The 23,100-nt window shown below is 39.0% G+C and overlaps 1 protein-coding gene across 5 annotated transcripts in view; it reads right to left on the bottom strand.

Moving 5' to 3' along the window:
* The window catches only part of Gab3 (GRB2 associated binding protein 3), an 82,557-nt gene extending 67,447 nt beyond the window's left edge, over positions 1-15,110 (bottom strand). For 3 of the 5 annotated variants that reach the window (XM_076919153.1, XM_034485758.2, XM_076919152.1), the window contains exon 1: positions 14,924-15,109. In XM_076919153.1, coding sequence (XP_076775268.1) covers positions 14,924-15,082 — 159 coding nt within the window. In that variant the 5' untranslated portion in view covers positions 15,083-15,109. Of the gene's footprint in view, positions 1-14,923 lie in introns of all 5 variants that reach the window. The other 2 variants (XR_013106095.1, XM_034485757.2) reach the window with 2 other exon arrangements.
* Between the last annotated feature and the right edge of the window lie 7,990 nt (positions 15,111-23,100).

The raw sequence follows: 23,100 nt of genomic DNA on the forward strand, positions 1-23,100 counted from the left end.
ATATAAAATTTATGCCAAAATCTTCTAAAGAGTTAGAGTCAGTAAACCAAAGACTAATCTCACTTATGAATATAAGTATCCAGAACTGGGATTTACTCCATAAATGTACAAATAGTTAATTATTAAATAATCTACTAATAGAATTATTGCTTTAATAGGAAAAAACTTTAAAAATCAAATGATCATCTCCAGAAATGTTGAAATAATCAGTAAAATGCAGGAAAACAGGGGTAGCAAACTTATCAAAGTGACAGTACCTTCTATCCTGACTAGTTTGATCTTTCAAAAGGAAAGGTTGGACTCTGACATAGCTTCTGCCACATCTCATGGCAGAAGCCACAACAGCATCTATGTCCTAGCCTACTGCAAATGACTCCTCAAAATCTTTGCTTATTCCTTCTACCACTCTTAATTCAGATAAGATACAGAAAATGAACTCTGGCTTCTCCAGTGATTGTCTAGAGTGACAAAAGGAGATGAGAGCCCTAAGGGAAATGGCAGAATTTTTTTCTTCCTTCCTTGGGAAAAACAATATTTTGAGGTACAGTGCTTTTTATAGAACTTGTTCAAATAGATCCTCCATAACTCAATAGCTGGCTTTATTTTCTTGTAAAGCTGTAGCATACTAAGTATCAGTTTTTTTCTGTTCCTTTTTTCCATTATCTTCATTATACTGGGTTTATTATTCTAACAATACATTGGCTGAAGTTCTGTTTTCTAGGAAACTCAGCTAAAGACAAAAGCAATACTTTATACAGTCAAACAACAACCAGTTAGTAGATAGAGTGGAAAAAAAACCTCAGTTACAAATAACCAAATTAAAAATTGCTAGTCATAAACTTAATAAGAAATGCATAAAAGTCAATATTAAGAAAACAATCTAACTTTTAATTACAACTTTTCATACAATATATTTTTATTGTATTTCTCCACCAACGACTCCTCCAAGATCTTCCCACCTTTCTACCCACCAAACTTTATTCTTCATTCTCGCTGTCAAATTTTTTTTAAAAAGTCCCAATGCAAAAATATATCATGCATAGAATCTATTGTATGTTAACTATTCCTGGGTTCAACTCACAGAGACTGTACTATGACAGCATGTATAGGATCTGCACAGATTCAAACCAGATAAAATCTCAGGACTCAGAAGGAAGAGTGAACACAAAGTCCCACCCCTAGCCAAGAAGCTATGTGTAATTGGTATCTGCTGGGAAAAGGTAGATAACTTTACTGAATGTTTTTAACTAAATTACATGACTTGAATAAACATTCTGTTCCAGTGGAAGTCATATAAGAAGGGCCATATAATTCCTTATTACTCACAAGCCACTGAAACCTTAAATGAATAGGTTAAGGAGTATGGCTACCACAATACTAAGAGTATAAAAATCAACCTGTGACATTACTTTTGTGGAGAAAAATATTCACATTGAGTGCCCTTTTTTGGTGGTGCACCACCAACCAACTTGATTGTCAATGGCTACTTAAGTATCATACCAGTTAACTTTTATTTTAAAAATTGACAGTTGTGTTGCTATCTATTGTGTTGCAAACCTTGGAAAATCTCCAGTATTTGTGGCTCTGGCATATGATGGGGAGCTGTGGAGGGGTAACTGGAAAGTGGGATATCATTTGAGATGTAAATGAATGGAATGATTAATTTAAAAAGAAATGAAATTTAAAGATGTGGTACAATTCAAATGAGGCATGTAGCTATTAAAAGCAGGCAACTTTTTAAATTGGGACAGAATCATCCTAAAATGCAGAGACTCAGATAACTCAAATACTCAAAGACTCAAATATTTACCTAAATAACTTTTGCCTCAATAAAAGTTGGATGGTTTGTGCTATTGCCTTGAAAGTGGAACTTAAGAAGGAACCTAGTTATTATACATAATTAGTTAATATGTTGACTTGGTGAATGGTTCTAATGAAGCTTGTAAAAGCAGTTTTACCACCCACATGCTTGACAGAATTGTAGTCTCTAAATTTGAGTTATAATCAATCTGTTTGAACATTTAGCAAAAGAATCTTCCAGGTAAGCATTTTAAATGTTCTTGGTAGGGTCTGGAGAGATGGGTCTGTTGATAAGAGTACGTTATGTATAAGCATAAGGACCTGACTTTGGATCCCCAGAATCCACATAAAAGCAAGATGTAGTCACTGCATCCACCTGCAACCACAGTGCTTTAGGAGCCAGAGACAGGTTTGTTGGTCACCAGCCTAGGTACAGATTCAGTGAGAAATCCTGCCTCAAATAAATAAAGTGGAGAATAATAGAGCAGGACACCAAACATCTTCCTCTAGCCTCTGTGTATGCACGAGACACACAAACTTGGACACACACACGCTCAGTATTTAGTCCAAATGAAATTTCATTTTAAAGATTGTATCTGTCTGTTTATGTGCATCTGTGTGTTTGCACAAGTGTGTATGCAGCTGCCTGCATTGCATGCACATGTGTGTGTACAAAAGCTAGAAGAGGATGTCAGATCCCTCAGAGGTAAAAGTTCTGGGCATCTGCAGGACACCCAGTTTGTTACATAGATGTTGGGATCTGAAGTTCAGACTGTGCAGCACTCTTAACCACTAAACCATTTCCAGTCCTCTTCCTCTAGCCATTTTTAAAGTTATATAGTCTTTAAATCTACTCCTGTGTCAGAATCTTAGTAATATGTAAGGAATGCAGAAAATTAGGTGTTTAAAACTCAAGCATTATAGAGGTATGTTTTTAGTATTACACAGAAGTAAAATTGTTCCTCCGGGTATTTCAAACATTGTAAGGCCTATATGGATACTGTATACCTATTTTATGTTCACCTCTCCAATAATCATGCCAGCATATAACAGTTTTGTTTCTTTCTTTCTTTCCTTTCTTTCTTTCTTTCTTTCTTTCTTTCTTTCTTTCTTTCTTTCTTTTCTATCTTTCTTAGGCAGGATAATTATTTAACTTCCTGCTTCCTTGCTTACTGAGAAAAAAAAGTCTCATTCTATAACTCACACTGGCCTGGGACTCATATAGCCCATGGTGTCCTCATATTCAGGCAATTCTCCTGCTTCAGCTTCCTGAGTATTGGAATTACATGTGTGAGCCATCATGCCTGGTAATTTAATGTCTTTCAAAGTCTTGCTATGTGAAACCTTAATTTTGAAAAATGTACATTGTTAGAAAAATACACAACTTTAATACTTTAAGACTGGCAGTTAGAATTTGTGGAGGCTAATTCCCCTACAGGGTAATGTAAGTATAGAGGCCTCCAACTTCTCTGTGACCCATGACCCAAGGAATAAGCTACTATTCCACACTCCCTTGCCCCTTCCACCATTTTCATGTCACATGTGTACTTTCCAAATTCCTTTCCCTAAAACCTCTTTTGTTTCCTCTAATGATCCCCTTTCTAGATTCCTGACTTCTACGCACACTCATACCCACATAACTACCATATATAAAAATCAAAAGCTAAGATCAGTATATGAAACAGAACATGCAGTATTGGTGTTTATGAGTCTGGGTTGTCTCAGTTAATATAGTAATTTCCAGACCCATTCATTTTCTTGCAAATTCCATTTTTCTTTATGGTTGAATGAAACCACATTATGTATATGTGCCACATTTGTGATAGGGGCTATCTTATGTGTTGTAGGTTACTTGGCAGCATGCCTGATCTCTACCCACTAGTTGCCAGGAGCATTCTCAAAAACAATTTTAATAACAAAAACACTTCCAAATATTTTTTTTTTTTTTTTAGTTTTTCGAGACAGGGTTTTTCTGTGTAGCCTTGGCTGTCCTGGACTCACTTTGTAGACCAGGCTGGCCTCGAACTCAGAAATCCGCCTGCCTCTGCCTCCCAAGTGCTAGGATTAAAGGCATGCGCCACCACCGCCCGGCCACTTCCAAATATTTTTAAATGCATCTTTTGTTTGAAAGAATTAACAAATTTACAGTGAACTAATATTAAAAAAGGAGGGGTTGATTTTTTTCTCTGAAATCCAAATTTAAGTGAATATGTTATACTTTTTTTCCAAATAGCCACCCTGCAAGGGCAAAATCCACTCTCATGGAGAACCTTGATTGAGATGATCAGATAGGAACAAAAGCAGATAATCAAGAATCAAGAGTTTGAAGACTACAAAATCAAACCCAAAAACCTCTTCCTCAAATACCACAAATATATTCTTTCTGCCTCAAGAACTTTGCACCTGCTGCTCCTTCTTTCTAGAAATTCATTTCTATAAATTTCTCAAGCTGGCATTCATCCAGTGGTCTTACAATCTGTGGTGAGAGGTGGGCTCTGTTACCTTATATTATCACAGACAGAGCTCAGGGCTTTGCTCAACCTTCACAGCTGCCTCCCTGTTGTGTGTGGCAGGCAGTAGGAACAAGTACATCAGATCATTTCATTTTCTCAGCTTCTTCCCTCTCATGAAGATAGGGTGGAGTTGGGGATGGGGAGGATTACTACTGCATGTTATCTAATAGTACTAAGCCTAGCAAACAGTGCTCATTTCTTTGATTTTCCATATCTAATGAAGAATTCATCACTACATGCTCACTCAGTTCTTATGCACTGGGGAAATACCCTGAGTTTGATGTTTGGAGAACCAGGATACACAACAATAGTGCCTCTGGAGTCAGTGAGAACCAGCACAGACCACAGAATATAAAAACTTCTCAGGACCAGTAATGCTCCTTGTGATGGTCTGTATATGCTTGGCCCAGGGAGTGGTACTATTAGAAGTTGTGGCCTTGTTGGAGTAGGTGTGGCCTTCTTGGAGTAGGTGTGTCACTGTGGATGTCAGCTTTAAGACCCTCATCCTAGTCAGTCTTCCAGTAGCAACCTTCAGATGAAGATATAGAACTCTCAGCTTCTGCACCATGCCTTCCTGGATGTTGCCATGTTCCTGCCTTGATGATAATGGTCTGAACCTCTGAACCTGTAAGCCAGCCCCAAATAAATATTGTCCTTTACAGAGTTACCTTGGTTATGGTGTCTGTTCACAGCAGTAACACACTAAGACAGAAGTTGATACCAGAGACTGGAATATTGCTCTGATAAGCTTGATCATGTTTTTGTTTGGAAGAATGTGGACTTGGAGAGTTTGAATTTGCAAAGTCATGATATGTTTTAAGTGGGGCTTAATAAGCCATATTAGTAGGAATATGGAGGACTTTCTTGCTGTGAGTAATTTTAATTGTGCAGCCCTGACCCAAGAGGTTTCAATGTAGAAAAACTTCAGTATGTGGCTTAGAGATTGTTTTGTAGTATTTTGGTGAAGAACACAGCTGCTTTTTGCCCTTGTCTGAAGAGTCTGCCTGAGACTAAGGTAAAGAGATTTATACTAATTGCATTGTCTCAAAAAAGCCCAGTAGAGATGTTGTTCTCTGGTTAAGTCTCATGAACAGCATTTTAAACAAGCATAGCAAGCTGAGAAAGAAAAATATATAAAACATATGGTTCGAGTATTAAAGGGGCTCCAGGAAGTGAAATGGAGCTGAATCCTGTGTTCAAGGATATTAAGTTGAATTAAGGGAGTAGTGACCTTGGGGCAAGATCCCGTTCAGCTAAATTTAGGTCCAGGCTTGGCAGAACAAGCCTTAATCCCAGGAGGAAAAGGCAAGCAGATCTCTGAGTTGAAGGCCAGCCTTAAACAGAATAGGTTCTAGGTGAAAAAAAAAAAACCTTTACGGCATAGTGGTACATACTTTTAATCCTAGCATTACAGGAGACAGAGCCATGCAGATCTCTGAGTTTAAAGTCAATCTACAGAGCAAGTTCCAGGACAGCCAAGCTTAGGCAGTGAAGGTGTTAGAAAACAACACTGGTGATAATGTAATAGAACAAGGGGGGACATGTTCTAACCCCATCAAGCAGCAGAACTCAGCAATTTTGGCCATGTGGCTCTGGCTTTAAAGAATTGATGGTGGTTAGCTGGAGATAAGAAATTAGTGGTGATTAAGAAGAGACCAGCATCACTGAGGTGAAATCTTCTGGAAAGTGTTTTCTGAGAGCACAAAGAAGCTGTGTTCCAGAGACAGCCAAGGTTTTACCTCCAGCAGCAGCTGGACTTGGTAATGTGTAAGAGTCACCCAGGTGGTACTGGTTCATGAAGGGGTCAAGAAGAGCAGCGGAGGCTTGGCACTGTGAGAGACCATGGAAGGCCATTGGTGAAGGTGCGGCCTCAGTTGCAGTTGATAGCTCAGGACTGAAGGGGCCATGCAAAGGATTTGAGGCTTGGCACCATGAAGAGAGCCTGTGAGAGGCTATTGGTGAAGCCTAGTTGTAGTGGAAGAACCCTAACCCTATTGGAGATGCCAGAGCCATAGGATATCTGCTGAGGAAAGCTGCTAACAGGGAGTTGAACCAGCCCAGGAGAAAGAAGTTTGTTGCAGTCAACAAAGATAAAAGAAGGAGATGGAGATCTGAAGACCTCCTTGAAATAAGGCATGGAGATGCAAAGTTTGGAGTTTGCCCAGCTGGTTTCCTGTCTTGCTTTGGGGATTACAGTTAAGTGATCAAGACTTTGAACTTTGGACTTTTAACATTGTTGAGACTAATGTAGACTCTGGGGACCTTTGAAGTTAGACTAAATGTATTTTGCATTATGCTATGTATAGGTATGGTCCCCATAGGCTCATATGTTTGAACAAGTCTATAGGGGCTAGGGAATGGAATCTGATGGATTGTATATGCTGGGCCCAGGGAGTGGTACTATTAGAAGGTGTGGCCCTGTTGGAGTGGGTGTGTCACTGTGTGTGTGGGCTTTAAGATCCTCATCCTAACTGCCTGGAAGTCAGTATTCTGTTAGCAGTCTTCAGATGAAGATGTAGAACTCTCAGCTCCTCCTGCACCATGCCTGCCTGGATGCTGCCATGTTTCTGCCTTGATGATAATGGACTGAACCTCTGAACCTGTAAGCCAGCCTCAATTACATGTTGTCCTTATAAGAGTTGCCTTGGTCATGTTGTCTCTTCACAACAGTAAAACCCTAAGACACTCCTGCTATACAAAAAAAAAAAGCTTCTAAAGTGAATACCATTCTAAAACTAACAACTGACCCTTGATAAGCCCAATTCTCAGCTTGTGTATACCATCAATCCTTGTGAAAGAAATAGAGAAACCACCATAGACCCAACTTAAGACATATTACTTCCTCTATTATTTGGCAGATTCCAGTGTTTGGAGAACCTAGAAAGAACCTTTGATTCTCTTTTTTTCTTTTCTATTTTTACTATTTCTAGTATAGTTTCTGTTTCATTTTTTAAAAAGACTTACATCTTTTTTTATTTAGACAAAGTCTTATTTATTTTACATTGATCTTGACCTCAGTATGTAGTTGTTGCTGGCCCTGAAACTGCTGCTCCTCCTGTTTCCACCTCCCAAATGTTGAGATGGCAAGAATGCATCATTGTAGCTGGGCGGTGGTGGTGCACGCCTTTAATCCCAGCACTTGGGAGGCAGAGGCAGGCGAATTTCTGAGTTCGAGGCCAGCCTGGTCTACAGAGTGAGTTCCAGGACAGCCAGGGCTACACAGAGAAACCCTGTCTCGAAAAACCACAAAAAAAAAAAAAAAAAAAAAAAACTGGGCCGATTAACCAAACAATTCTAAAAGATCTGACTAAGCTTGAAAACCTGAATTGGATCCTTGGAACCCACATGGTGGAAAAAAAAAGAACCCTTACACGTGGCTTTTTGACCTTCATATGCGTACTATGTTTCATGTATGCACATACTCTCATGAAGTTGTGCACACACATATAACAAATAAATATAAAAACTAAACTTACCTGAAATTTGATCCAGCAGGACATAGAGTATTAATTTCTTTAGAGTTGACTGATTTTATAATCATCAATATTGATACTATTGCTTTGCAAAAATTTTAAATTACAAATTTAGTTTGCCTACAGAACAGGCCCAAGATTTAATTCTTTATTTAAAAATAATAAAAAAATGTTTAGAGCTATTCCAGAAATAGTTGAAATTTTTATATTAATCCTAAGTCAAAATATATTTACTGATTTTTTGTGAAATGCAAGCCAGCATACAGCAATTTTAAAAACCAAGCATTCTAAAATAATATAATCCAAAGATACACACTGAGGTATGACAATAGGAAAATATTTTTAAAAATAATGGCTTTGATAGAGAAATTTTCATACTAATACAATATATGTGCTTATTTATTTTTATTTATTTATTTATTTATTTGGTTTTTCAAGACAGGGTTTCTCTGTGTCCTGGGTGTCCTGGAACTCACTCTGTAGACCAGGCTGGCCTCGAACTCAGAAATCTCAGAAACTAGCCATAGTAGCAATAAAATTAAACCCAAAGCAATCAGAAAGAAATAATAAAGATGAGAGAATAAACCAATGAAATTGAAAGCAAAGAAAATAATAGAAATCAATGAAATAAAGGCTAGTTCTTAGAATATATCAGAAAATTTAACAAAACTCTAGCAAATGTGATCAAAAAATAATTAATGAAAGTTACAGAATAATAAAAAAGGAAGCAGTATTACAGATTCTGTAAGGGAAAAGGACAAAAAGCAATATAGCAACTAATCTAATTTCAATAAATCTGACTATTTAGTAAAAACTAAGAAAACCTTGACAAGCTAAACTACTACAGTTCCTTCAAGAAGATATGGATCCTCCCAATAGTTCTTGAAAGAAATGGAATTCTAAGTTAATAGTCTTCCCAGAACAAGATGGTCAATTTCAAATTGTTTCAATGGTTAATTTAACCAGATATTTAAAAAAGAAGAAATACTAATTCTATGCCATATATTTTAGAAAACACAAGAGAACACTTCCCTTTTCATTTTACATGGCCAGCATTATGGGATAACATCAGAACCAAAGATAGTCTCACATACACACACACACCAAAAGGAAAACTACATCCTTTTCTTCTATAAACAGAAGCACAAATGCCCTCAGCAAACTACTAGCAAAGCAAGTCCAAGAATACATGACAATCACATGAATTTTATCCTGGGAGTTCACAGCTGGCTCAAGATTAAAAAAAAAAAGTGAGTCTAGGGATGTATCTTGGAACAGAGTGCTTACTAATAACATGTGCAAGGCCATGGGTTCCATCTCCAGTACCACAAACATAAAAAGGAATCACAACTAACTGTGGCAGTGAATACCTCTTATCCAAGCACTTGGGAGGCTAAGACAGGATGACTGTCATAAGTCTGAGGCCAGTCTGGACTTTATAACAAGTTCAAGGCAAGACTGGACTACAGAGCAAGTACCTTCTCAAAAATAGCAAAAATTAAATAAAAACAGTCATCATACTAATAGACTAAAAAAGAAAAACGACTTGTTACTTTACAGATTAAGAAGTCTGAATTTATAGTTTTAAAAAATTTCAGTAAGCCAGGTGGTGGTGGCGCATTCCTGTAATCCCAGAACTCGGGAGACAGGTGGATCTCTAAGTTTAAGGCCAGCCTGGTTTACAAAGAGAGTTACAAAAAAGCCAGGGCTACACAGAGAAACCCTATCTCGAAAAACCAAAAATAAAATAAATAAAAACAAAACAATCTCAGAAAATTGGCAATATGTGGAATGTATTAATTTGGTAAAAAGTGTCTACAATACCTATAGCTGAGGCTAGAGAGATAGCTCAGTAGTTAAGAGCACTTGTTGGTCTTGCAGAAAGCCCAGATTCCTGAAACCCACATGGCTGCTCACATCTGTCTATAATTCCAGTTTTAGGGGGACCTGGTACCCTCTTCTGGCCCTTGTAGATACTTCATGCACATGGTGTACACATACACATGCAGGCAAAACACCTATACACATAAAATAAAAATAAACTTTAAAAAGAGACTTATAGTTAAAATTTGAAATGAAAAATAATTAAATGATGTCATCCCTAAGATCAACCCAATGAAGGATGTCTTTGCTCATCATTTCTATAAAACACTGATCATGCTGCAAGTTCTAAGTACAAGCAAGGCCACAAGTACTAATAAGTGACTTAAGCAAGGATATAAGGTATAAACTCAATAAAATCAATTGACACAATAATTTTTAAATTGTTACAGAAAAACAAAGGACTTAGAATGGCCAAATCAACTCAGAAAAAGTAAAAGTTAGATGGCTAAAACTAAGTTTTTATGAAGGTAGGCTTATTAAACAGTATGATATTGGCATAAAAATGAACAAATAGTTGATCATCAAAATAGACATATTCAAAATCTTATATTTTCAATTTTATACATTTTTAAGGTTTAGCTGGCCATGAAACTTCATGTTTTTAATTCCAGCATTACAGAAGCAGGATTGCCATGTATTGTAGCCAATGTAGGCTACATAGTGAATTCCAAGTCATCCTGTACTATAGTATGAGAACCTGACTCAAATAAGAAAAGTAAAATTTTGGTACTGGAAAAAAATACTATAAAGAGAATAAAAAAATCAAACTACTGTGTGGTAGAAAATGTTTGCCTGCTGGGCGGTGGTGGTGCACACCTTTAATCCCAGCACTTGGGAGGCAGAGGCAGGAGGATTTCTGAGTTCGAGGCCAGCTTAGTCTACAGAGTGAGTTCCAGGACAGCCAGGGCTACACAGAGAAACCCTGTCTCGAAAAACAAAAAACAAAAAACAAAAAACAAAAAACAAAAAACAAAAAAAAGAAAGAAAGAAAGAAAGAAAGAAAGAAAGAAAGAAAGAAAGAAAGAAAATGTTTGCCTATTGCATATCCAACAAAAATTCAGTATTCAGAGTTAAAAGCAGCACCTGTCACTTAATGTTATTATAATAACCAAGTTAATAAATTAGCATAGCATGGCATGTGCACATGTGTGGGAAGTCCAGAGGTTGACATTGGATGTCATTCTTCAATCACTTCTCTACTTTTTTTCTGATGAATCTTCTCAATGAGCCTGGAACACATCAGTTCTATCCAGTAATCCCCAGGTTCCTCATGTCTCCACCTTCTCATTGTTGGGATAATAGGTATGCGTCACTGTCTCCAGCTTTTATGTGAGTGCTGGGAACCTAAACTCAGGACTGACTGAGCCATTTCCTCAACCCTCTAGCATTACTTAAATCAAAGGAACAGAAGTAAGCTAAAAGTTCATCAACAGAAAAATTGTTAAATTATGATACATCTATTATAAGAATATTACACAATAATTTGAAAACAAAGTAAATCTGTATGCACTAAGTTGGAAAAATGTATAGACTAGTTGTAAAAAGGAATATAAAATTATTGGACAATCACACTTATATGAAAAGAAAAGTTTATATTTTCTAGGAAATTTTCTAGAATGATACCACACATCTAAGAGCTCTTGTCCTTATGGACAACTCTGAGAAGGATTGGGGGGAGGACTTCTATACTATTCATTCATTTATTAATTCATTCATTCCTACAGTGTTTGAATTTCAATGATAAGAATAAATGTCTAGATTTCTTATAAAACAAAGAAAAAGGAATCAACTTTCTTTTTTAAAAAGGGGGGAGGCAATGATAAAAACTGAATTTCTGACGGCCTTGGCTCATGTAATCAAGTGGATGAAATACAATGTATTGAATGATTTGCCTGAAAACAGACTGAGCTTCTATTTGTTACTTCAAACATTGATGGCTTGCCAACACAAAAAACTGTTATTATCCCAGTTGTGCTAGCTAGCTTTGTTATGTTACTGTGTTAAATATACTATGGCTATGGAATTTATGAGAACTGGGATCAAGTATTTTGTATTTCTTCCAAGCAACAAACACTGAGCCTACTTTAGAGATGGCACCCAGCTAATGGAAGGAAGTAGAAACTACTCACAAGAGCTTAATTAAAGGATTAACAACACTGCCTGACCTTGTCGAAGTGTCTCATCATTGCCCTCTAGTGGTGAAAGGGATTCCCGCAGCCCTTAGTGATCAAAGGAAACAATTTTCTTTGAGGGGGGAAAAAAGCAGTCTCTTTTTTATTTAATAAATAGAAAAATTTATAATATTAATAAATTTATAATAATAATAGAAAAAAGTTCACAAAATACTCATGGGAGAAAATATGGAGACAAAGTGTGGGACAGAAACTGAAGGAGGGGCCGTCTGGAGACCATTCCACCTGGGTATCCATCTCATGTGCAGTCACCAAAGGTAGACACTGATGTGGATGTCAGGAAGTGCATGCTGACAGAAGCCTGATGCAGCTGTCTCCTTAGAGGTCTACCAGAGTCTGACACATTCAGAGGCAGATGCTCACAGCTAACCATTGATCTCATCAAGGGTTTCCCAATGGAGGAGTTAGAGAGAAGACTGAAGGAGCTGAAAGGGTTTGTGGCCCCATGTGGAGAGCAACAATACCAACCAACCAGAGCTCCCAGGGTCTAAACCACCAGCATTGGAGCACATAGGGAGGGACCCATGACTCCAGCTGTATATGTAGGGAAGGATGGTCTTGTCTGACATAGGTGGGTGAGGAAGTCCTTGGTCCGGGGCAGGCTGGACACCCCAGTGTGGGGGAAATCGTGGGTGGGGAGGTAGAAGTGGGAGGGTGGGTGGGGGCATATCCTCATAGAAGCAGGAGGAGGGGGTATGGGCTAGGGAGTTGCTGGGTGGGTGTGGGGAATGGGGAAAGGGGATTACATCTGAAATGTAAATAACATATCCAATAAAAAATTTAAAAAAGAAAATATGCTTATATGTAAGACTCAATTAGCATAAAATTAGCAACTTTATAAAATACTTTGCTTGAAAACTCATTTTTTGAAAGTTGGTCAGTATATGAAATTGTCAGAGAATTGTGAGAACAATAGTTAAGAATATAGTAGGTTAAAAAAATCACAATCAGGGACTGAAAGTCAAAGTTTATGCCTTGGAATGTTGGTAATATGGCACGTAAGTTCTCTTCTGTTTTCAGTCTTGTCCATCATCACATACTTTGCACATCTCTACTTTGTCCACTGTTACTACTGCAGGTCTACTTCACACACACACACAAATAACAAAATAACAAACTACACACAACAAAAAGTCTATATATCCAAGTCTTCCCAAAATCATGGAACACTAATAAACTCTCTTAAGCCAGCCTGTTGAAGACAAAATACAAACCAAAATTGAGGGGGTGGGGGAAGTGTGAAGATGGGTCATCCATAAACCTTGTTCTAGAAATTCACCATCTTGAATTAGCTAATGAAAAGTTCATGCCACTCTGAAAACATCCAGTGATTCTTTAAATGACTCTTGTTAGGGGCAGCAAGGAAATGCACCCAGGGAACAGCACTGCAAGTTTCACCTGCCCATGTGAGATATAGGAACATGTTTTTGCCTCCTTGGTATCAGTGCATCTTCAAAGCAGCTGAAATGTTATGGAAACAGCTTGGATGAGAGATGTGGAACTCTGTGCTTAGGAATTTGTGAAATAAAAAACATGATACCTGATCCAAGTATAGTGGCACATATCTTCAATCTCAGGAAGCAAAGACAGGTAGATTTCTGACTTTGAGGCCAACCTGGTCTACATAGTGAGTTCCAGCACAGTCAGGGCTACACAGAGAAACCCTGTCTCAGAGAGAAAGTTATAGGAGGAGGCGACATACTGGTATTATTCAAAAAGTGTTTATATTTCTCATCTGTGATGACTACATGCTAAATAGAACAACATTCTTTGATTCAATGGCACAAACAACAAAAACCTATCATCATAAAGAATATGCTGAGAAAGGACATGATGAGAAAAGAGATTGTATGGAAGAATCCTAAGAGTGAGGCACTATCTAACTCAGAAATCTGGGGAGGGTGCACTGAGCAACTTCATATTCAGGAAAAGCTTCTGTTACAAATTTTAGAAATATCCATACATTATTGATCTCTTTTTATAATTTCACCCCTGAACTTCTACATGATATGTGCTCTTTACTATATAAACAAAAGTACTGGCTGGTGAAATAGGGACACAAGTTAGAAAGCTATAAACATAAGTACCAGGTTGAAACCCATTTGTGGTGGATTGCCTCAGCTGAATGCAAACCTGAGCAGGGTAGTTTCCACTAACATACTTTGGTTTTGCAGAGAAATTAGAAATAACAAGGATCCATCAAGCTACTTCCAGCTCCACCAACCCCCAAAGGCAAGAAATCCTAATATCTATATACACAACCCCCTGGGAACTAAAGTGATTCTTGCTAATGGCCAAAGACAGATCAGTAACAATCGGGTCTTTAAGCAGAATATTTTTACGAGATCTTATCCTGAGAACACTAGATATAATGAACTTTTTGAGTTGTGTGCAGCATATTTAAATATGGACGTATGATGAGTAGAAAGATGTACTTCTCCGGGTGTTTCATAATAGGAAATGTCAATGGTTTCGGCTGTACTAGAAAAGCTCGGTGTCATCATAAAGAATATGCTGAGAAGGGACATAATGAGAAAAGAGTTGCACTGTATGGTAGGCTCCCAACAAGAGTGTTCTATGATAGTTACGACAGTACATCATTACAATCCAAGAGGAATGCAGCAGCTTCACTTAGTGGCCCACACAGTTTTCCTCTTACTGTCCACTTCTCTGTCCCTCGCTCTGTTCTCCTCTCTGTGAAATGGAACTCCAGTTAGAGTCAGGGCACCCTTTAGAGAAGTCTTTCTGGTTGCTCCAGCATACAAACTGGCGTTGGGGGTTTCAACCCCAACCCACTTCCCTCCCTCTACAGCTGACTGTGGCAGTATAGAGACACTGAACACAGTCGGTAAGAGGCACCAGGCCAGCCTGCTGCAGGACGCAGCAGCAGCACAGTTCGATGTGCGATTTCACTTTCTGACTCCTCACCTGCAGCTAGGGCTCTGGGAACAGTTACTTTGGCGCGCCTAGAGTCGGGGACTCCCCAGGGCCACACAGGGCCACACCATGGGCAAAGAACCGAGGGCACGAAGGTCAGGATTGAGTTGGCACCCCTACTCACATAGCGCTGCAGCTTCCTCTCAGGAGGCGACTTGACTAGCCAGCCCGTGCAGACAGCGTCGCCAGTACTCATCGTAGCCGCCCTTCTTCTTCTGCTTCTGCTGTGCTGCTGTGCTGCTGCGCTGCTGCTGCTTCCTCCAGCTGGGCTGGCGGCCTGCATGCAGCAGAAGGAAGTCTAGCCAGGGATGCCGTGGGGCGGACCCGCCCACATAGCGCCGCCCCAAGTTGCTGAGCGACACCCTCTCCTATCACCCCCCCCCCCCCACACACACACACTTGAGGAAGGGATGGATAGTAGGTGCTGTTCTTGAGCTTAGACTGGGGAGGGCGGGGTGGAATAAGCAGCAAAGATAAGGAGGCCCCTTCAAGCAATTGCTGTGCTGCAGGAGGCTCTGCTTCTAGAGACCCCAAGCAGGATGCCCTGCTGCTCTCTCCCAGGTGCCTATAATGTTACCTTCATAGTTATAGCAGAGGAAGGAAGGAGCCTGCCCCCTCCCGCCAAGAAAACATTAGGTGACCTAGTGGCAGCCAATGAACCTGTTGCCTTCATCACCATCCCTGAACAGCTATGTTAACAAGGGTTGGTCTCCTTGCCTCAGAGGCTCAAGAACAAAAATCTATGGCTCATATCTGTCATATATATAGTTAAGAGAGGAAGAAAGGCTCCTCTTCCACTTCCCTGTTCCACTTGATTGCATAGTAGTGTGGTTTTTATGCCCCTCTTCCAAAGGTCATTGTGTTCAATGATGAGATTCCAGGGCAGAACACAAATGATCTGAATTCAGCAGTAGTACTATCTGCATCTTACTAAACTCTGGGGCTTTAAAAGCTAAATATAAGGTTGAGCCAGGTTGTATGGTAGGAACTCTTAATAACAAAATTAAACAACTAATATTTATTGCGACTACTGAGTACCATATGCCAGCCATTGTCATAAGTGCTTCAGAGCGTCTACACAAACATCCTATAAGATATACTGTTGAGTCAGTTTTGCCCATGCATAAGATGAGAAACAGAACAATACTGTCCTCTATATAGAACACACACTTGGGAAGTTAACAATAGCAGAGTTAGTTGTCTGTCTCAAGAGTTCATCCCTCTAAACACCACCTTCTCTTTGTGAACACACTTTAAAAACTGGAAAGCACCATAGTAAAGTTAGAATTAGCATCCAAGATGTGAATACAATCCATGTGATGTTTGGTAGCATCTGGTCAGTTTCCTTTTTTTTTTTTTGTTTTTTGGGTTTTTGTTGTTGTTGTTGTTGTTGTTGTTGTTGTTGTTGTTGTTTGTTTGTTTTGTTTTTCGAGACAGGGTTTCTCTGTGTAGCCCTGGCTGTCCTGGAACTCACTCTGTAGACCAGGCTGGCCTTGAACTCAGAAATCCACCTGCCTCTGCCTCCCAAGTGCTGGGATTAAAGGCGTGTGCCACCAACGCCCGGCTCTGGTCAGTTTCCTAATCTGCAATGGTCTTTTCCCCTGGTGTACTGCTTCTCACTTGGAAATGACAATTAGAAGAAAAATTTACAAAGCTAATTCTCACAACATGACATTCACAATGTCTAGGGAGAGATGACCATCTATATGCAGGGTTCGTTATCATTGTACAACCAGGGATCAAAGGAGAGAATTCATTCTAGGTGTTTCAAGTGGGGATGGATTAATTTCACAAAGGTAGCATTTAGCAAACTCATTGACAGAACAGGAGCCATGAAATCAAGGAGTGTCACTAGTCAGGGCTTCAAGGTATACCCAGAGTACAAAGCAGAGGATGAGGGTCTGTCACAAAGCTAGATTCCAGCTGCTGCCAACTTATGCCATTGCAACCATCTGTCTCTTCACTGATTTCTATGTCTCATACTAAACCTATATAATTAGCCAAACACAATTTTTATGGAAAAATCTAGATAAAAGAATGTTAAAATATCTTTATTTAGCTTTCCTACCTTTCTAAATATAGAGGGGAAATATAAGTTGAGACACACAAAATACTACTCTTGCTACTAAATACACATACTCATTATATACAAAATAAACTTACTATAGAAACAACATATTCACATAAAGCAATGCCATTATCCTCCCTACAAACTAAGAAAATACCTCTAAGACAAAATAGTAATGGTTTCATTGTATTGTACAATTACTCAATGTATTCATGTCTATGGGATAGTTATTCCTCTCCTAGTTCAGGTATCATCCCATATCAATAACCTACAATCTAAAGAAAAATCATAAAGCAAGCTTTATGTACTTTTACTTGACATGTACAAAATATAGAACAGGAACAACAAAAGGAAGACAGGAAAAGTTAAGGAGAGGAAGAGCACAACTACAATAATTCTGTGACTGCTCATGAGACTATATTTGGTATGTCTCAGTTCTATCCTTTATTTGTTTTCTAGCCAGGACATCAACTGATCAAAATTCTTTTCATAGTACAGTGGTTCTCAACTTTCCGAATGCTATGACCCTTTAATACAGTTTCTTATGTTGTGGTGACCCACAACCATAAAATGGTTTTTATTGCTACTTCATAACTGTAATTTTGCTATTCTTATGAGTTGTAATGTAAATATCTGATATCCAAGATATCTGATATACGACCTACAAAAAGGTTGTTACCTCTTTGGGAACTTGATGGAGTTCTCGGTTGTGACCAACTTGAGAACTACTGGCCTAGCAAGTGAAAAGAAAAAAAGAAAAAAGAAAACCAAACATTTCTTTCTGGTAAGTCTAGATCCCCAGTGGTTTGCCTAAACATATCACTGTTAGGAGATACTCCAGAGGATGCTGTGGGTTTAAAAACAATGCCTCTGACCTCCTTGCTTAAATACAACCTTTGATTAAAAAAAAATTCCACTTGATCATCATATAAGTCATACAGCCAGTTCAATAGGATCCATTGTTGCAAAATTTCCTGGGATAAAGAATGTCAAATAGCCAGGTGGCAGCCTCAGTTTTCAATGTGTTAAAACCAACGTCTCATCCTTGGAAAAGCATTCATCCCACTGGGAACCAAGAATTCTAACCAGAAGATCTCAAAGTTCTGGTTATAAAAAGGAACACTTAGAGAGTGTTTTTGCTATGTGTGATCATAAAAGAAACTATTATAAACTACAGCTCTTAATTCCAGACTCCTATCAAACCTGACCTTGGGGAAGCAATGTTTTGTCATGGTCACTTGATCAAAATATTATGACAATTTTCTTGGTGAGAAGTGCTGATTCTTGAAGTATTGGAAATATGGATAGATGATCTAGTAAGTGGGAGAGCCAACTGAAAAGTGGATTTAAGAATAAATCCATAGCTCAGCATGAGGACACATATCTTTAATCAGAACACTTGGGGGCAGAGGCAGGTGGATCTTTGTGAATTTGATGCCATCCAGGTCTACAGAGCAAGTTCCAGGACAGCCAGGGCTACACAAAGACACCCTGTCCTGAAAAAAAAAATAACCTATCAATCAATAAATAAATAAAATAAATTTTAAAAACAGAAAATAAATTATGAAAAAGTATCTATTCAACTGAAAATGAGTTGCTTCTAGTTCAATGGATGTAATCCAATTTCTGCTGCCAGGTGCCTGGTTGGCCCTTCCAGAGAATGCAGCTACATTAGGAAACTCATTGTTGGTCTTTGTTGTGGAATATTGAACAATGAGTATTTACTGTGAACATATCAACTATTTTTAGGAGTCTCATTATTTATGGCTGATTCTCAGCCTTGTTCATGCCTCTGTAAGAAAGAGCAATCTAGCCTTGAGAAGGAAGAAATTCAAATAGGAAATAGGTTTTTGGAACTTGAGTTCACTTTGTTGTCTCCTCATTTACAGTTTACTTAAGATAGATCTAGTAAAACTGGGTAAGATAGCATTGTGTTCATCCCCAGGTTTAGTTTTGTAGTTCATTCAGTATTTTAACCTTATAACTAGAAGAATTCATAGAAGTGAATGGTCATAGTTACAAAAGAGTTTCTTCGTTAATTATGTCATACAGCTCACAAGTACCTTTAATTCTAGTTCCAGGGGATCTAATGTCTTGGGCCTCCACATGAGCACCTGCACTCATACTCTCATGCTACATCTTTTAATGGTCATGAGAATTGTACATCTGACTCATTTACTATGAGAAGAGGGAAAACGACAAGAAAATGGCCATGGAAATTTTTTTCAGAATTAAAATTGGAAAGTCCAAATCATAAGCAGACTTAGGGAAAGAGTTACATATCTGTATGAAGGTCAATAACAGGGTTGGAAGTTCTGTGCCTTTCTATGTCTCCTACCTCCTGCTCATGAGGCCTGAAGTGCTAGGGTATATGTTTAGATAGGCTAATTCACTCTTTCATATGTATGTAATCATCCACAAAATGCTTCTTTTTAAGTGAAGGATGCAGGAAACGATGGCGGGCGTGAATTCTGTTGGGCTGAGTTGTGGTTTGCAGGTTCTTCGCGGGCGCCTCAGGGTGTCTCCTGAGAGAAACAGAAGCGCTGGATTTTTGACTGGTCCCCTTCCCTGTAGTGCCCGCTGGGCTATGAGAAGCCACAGGAGCATCCCTGGGCGGGGAGAAAACTCAGTCTGAAGTTCCGTGGGGGGCAGGGCTCTCGAGTGGACCCGGAGAGAGGGCTGCTGTTCCTGTTCCGTGGCTCACAGACACCGCTGGGAGGCCTCAGAAGAACAGAGGTGGGGAGCTACAGGGCTGGCCCACAGCTGAGAGAAAAGAGGAGGGGGAAGGGAGAGCTCTGGCCACACCCCTCAGGAGACACTCCCAGGGCTGGACGCAGAGAAGCTCTCCACGGGAGATTAGACACGACTCCATAGTTGAGACCTTCACCATAATTCCCCCACAGCAGGCCCCCAAAAGACAGAGGGGTCCGTGGGTTTTTCATACTTTATTTTCATAGCAGATAGTAGATGGATCTGGATGTACTCCCTTTTAGGTCAGGGCGGACCTGACTTAAATAAGGAGGGAGAGGGGAGGAGGGACTGGGAAAAGAATAGGTAATTGGCAACGTCCTCTGGCCTTTAGGTATCTAATTAATATGGAAATCTCTATGTAGCCCTGGCTGTCCTGGAATTAGCTCTGTAGACCAGTCTGGCCTTGAACTCAGAAATCTGCTTGCCTCTGGGATTAAAGGCATTCATTCATCTCTAAGCTCAGCTAAAACACTTTCTTAAATCAGTGTTTATTGTTATCTGGACTCCACTGTCCCCTTCAGGCAATCGTCTAGGATAGTTAGAGTGGCTATCTTCAAAAATATGAATGACAGGAAATATTGGTAATGACCTGGGGAAAGAGGAACCCTTATTTACCACTGGTAAGGATATAAACTAGTTTTTCAACTATGGAGATCAGTATGAACTTTCCTCAAAATACTAAAATAAGAACTACCATATAATTCAACTATACCACTTGGGAATATAGTTCAAAGAATCTAAATCAGCAAATCACAGAGATAATTAAACACTCATGTTTACTGTAGCAATATTTATAAAAGTTAAGTTATGGAACTAGCCTAATATGTCCCCAACATATGGATAAAGAAAATGTGATTTTATATAGATATAGATATATATGCACATATATATACATATATACCTATAAAAAGATATTGATATAGATCATATAGATATATATGCACTAGAATTTTATTCAGCCATAAGGAAGAATGAAATGGAATTGAGGCATTAGCAGGAAAATTGATGCAACTGGAGTTTATCTGGTGAACTAGGAGTTAAGATACCTTTCTTGGCACACAGATACGAAGAGGATCCATGACTAGCAAAAAAAGTGTTAAATTTCCAAGATGGCTTGTTTTCTTCCTTCCACTCCTGATTTGAGACAAAGGCCTAGCAGTTTAAAACAAAGGCCTTGTAAGCCTTTGTCTCCCACCTACAGGACCCTGCCGGTGGACTGGCTCAACAAGTTTAAGGCTGGTTCAGGACTTGCTACAAAACAGTTGAGGGCAAATCTTTCTTCAAATTGACCAACTCTAAATTAGGGGAGGGAAACTTCTACAAGAGACTGGAGTTTTCATTTTCCTGTGCAGAGACATACATTTACAAACTCTTACGATTGTTTTCAAACACATTTATTTTTTCCTGCAGCTTCTAGGTTTCTAAATTGTGTCCTGGGGCAAAGCAGAGGTTAACTCTTGGTGTGAGAAATCTGCCAGAAGAGAATGATCTTTCCTTTCTTTGCTCTCCTCACCCACTCAATCCGCATTGTTTACTCAAACAATGGAGGCTCAGTAGGGAACCTGCTAACTTCCAATCTTCCCATGCGCCCTTGATTTCTGGTAGAGAATCAACAAGGCTATAAATTCACTGAGTTTTATATATAATTTGGAATAGTAGTAAATCAAAATATAAGCCTTGTGCTCTAAAGAGGCAAGTGAACCCTTGAGCATGGTTACAGAAATTCTGTCCACAGCCTGAACCAAACTGGATTGCTACTTAAATTATTTAAAACAAGCCGGGCGGTGGTGGTGCACGCCTTTAATCCCAGCACTTGGGAGGCAGAGGCAGGCGAATTTCTGAGTTCGAGGCCAGCCTGGTCTACAGAGTGAGTTCCAGGACAGCCAGGGCTACACAGAGAAACCCTGTCTCGAAAAACCAAAAGAAAATTATTTAAAACAGCGATAACAATAACATTCTACAATTCTTGAAATCTTGTGTAACTGATAAAATCTAGAGGTACTGATTGAATTTGTCTTCTCTGCAAGTCAAAGAATTAAAAGGCAGAAAAATCTGAAGCACAGCAGATAGCAGTGGAAAAATCTCATGCACTGGCAAATAGAACAGCAGTCGAAGAAAGAAATTTATCGGAAACACACACATGCATGCAGCAGACATACAGAGAACACAGAGAAAAAGATTCTCTGCAAATTGGGGGAGATTAGGAAACCAAAAAATCCAGTCTCTTCCCCAGGCTTCTAGTGGTTTTTTTTAAAAAAGTCTCTGAAGAGTTTTCCTTGCCTAATTTACAGTTGGTTTGAAGAAAGATAGGATGGTTGATTGGTCTGCAACTGTTATATGGCTTGTCTTAATCTGGCCTGGAATTTGTTGACCAGTCCATCAGCAGGGGTCCTCCTGGTGGGAGGCAAAAACCTACAAAGCCTTTGTTTTAAGCTGTCAGGGTTTTGTCTCCAGTCAGAAATGTGAGGAAAAAGAAGCTGGCCATCTTGGAAATTTGCTACCTTTATTACCTTGGCATGGCCCCTCTCCCTATCAGTGTGCCTACCAGGGAGTCTGTCACAACCATAATCATAATGTCATTTTCAGAAAATTTCTGTCATTTAAAAAACCCTAGGTAGAGCTGGTCATATTTGGACACGCCTTTAGAGGCAGAGTAGGGCAGATCTCAGAGCTCAAGGCTAACCAGATCTATAAACCAAGCCCCAGGCTATTCAGGGCTACAGTGTGAGACTCAAAGAACAAGTGACTTTTTCATTTTTGTTTTTCTGTTTTTATTTTATTTTATTGTTTTTGTTTTCGAGACAGGGTTCCTCTGTGTAGTCCTGGCTGACCTAGAACTCCTTCTGTAGACCAGGCTGGCCTTGAACTCACAGAGATCTGCCTGTCTCAGCCTCCTGAGTGTGTGTTACCACACCCAGCTATATTAAGTGACTTAAACCCCAGAAGTTTAAGTCTTCCATAGCACTGATGACAAGAAATCTTAAAGGACTCAATTTTTGTCTGTTTTTGTTACTTATTTGTAATACTGATGATCAAGCCTAAGGTTGTGGCCTTGGGTATGCTGGGCAAGCACTTCACTGTTGAGCCTTATCACCAACCCTTAAAAAGTATTTCAGACAATTTAGGAAAAGTAGAAAAAGGTGGGACTGCAGGAAGCTACTGGAGAAATAGAAACATTATAATGATGGTTAGAGAAGTAAGGGTGAAGAAAAGCCAACAGATTCTGGAACTGTCTGAAAGCAAATATCTTTCCTAAAAGATTTGAACATAGATACAGGACAAAGATGAATCCATTGACAAATGGCAAATGAGAACTTCAGATTTACTCAGCCAAATAATTATCACTGGAGCATTAGAAAATAATAGTTCATTTTAAAGGTCTTATCTGGAAAGAGTCAATTCTGATTATTACCACTATTAACAGAATGAATTCCAGAAAGAGTAACAACTGGGTGAGAAAACACATTGTAAGTCATAGTAAA

Source organism: Arvicanthis niloticus, chromosome X (assembly GCF_011762505.2).
Source record: "Arvicanthis niloticus isolate mArvNil1 chromosome X, mArvNil1.pat.X, whole genome shotgun sequence".
Lineage (NCBI taxonomy): Eukaryota > Metazoa > Chordata > Mammalia > Rodentia > Muridae > Arvicanthis > Arvicanthis niloticus.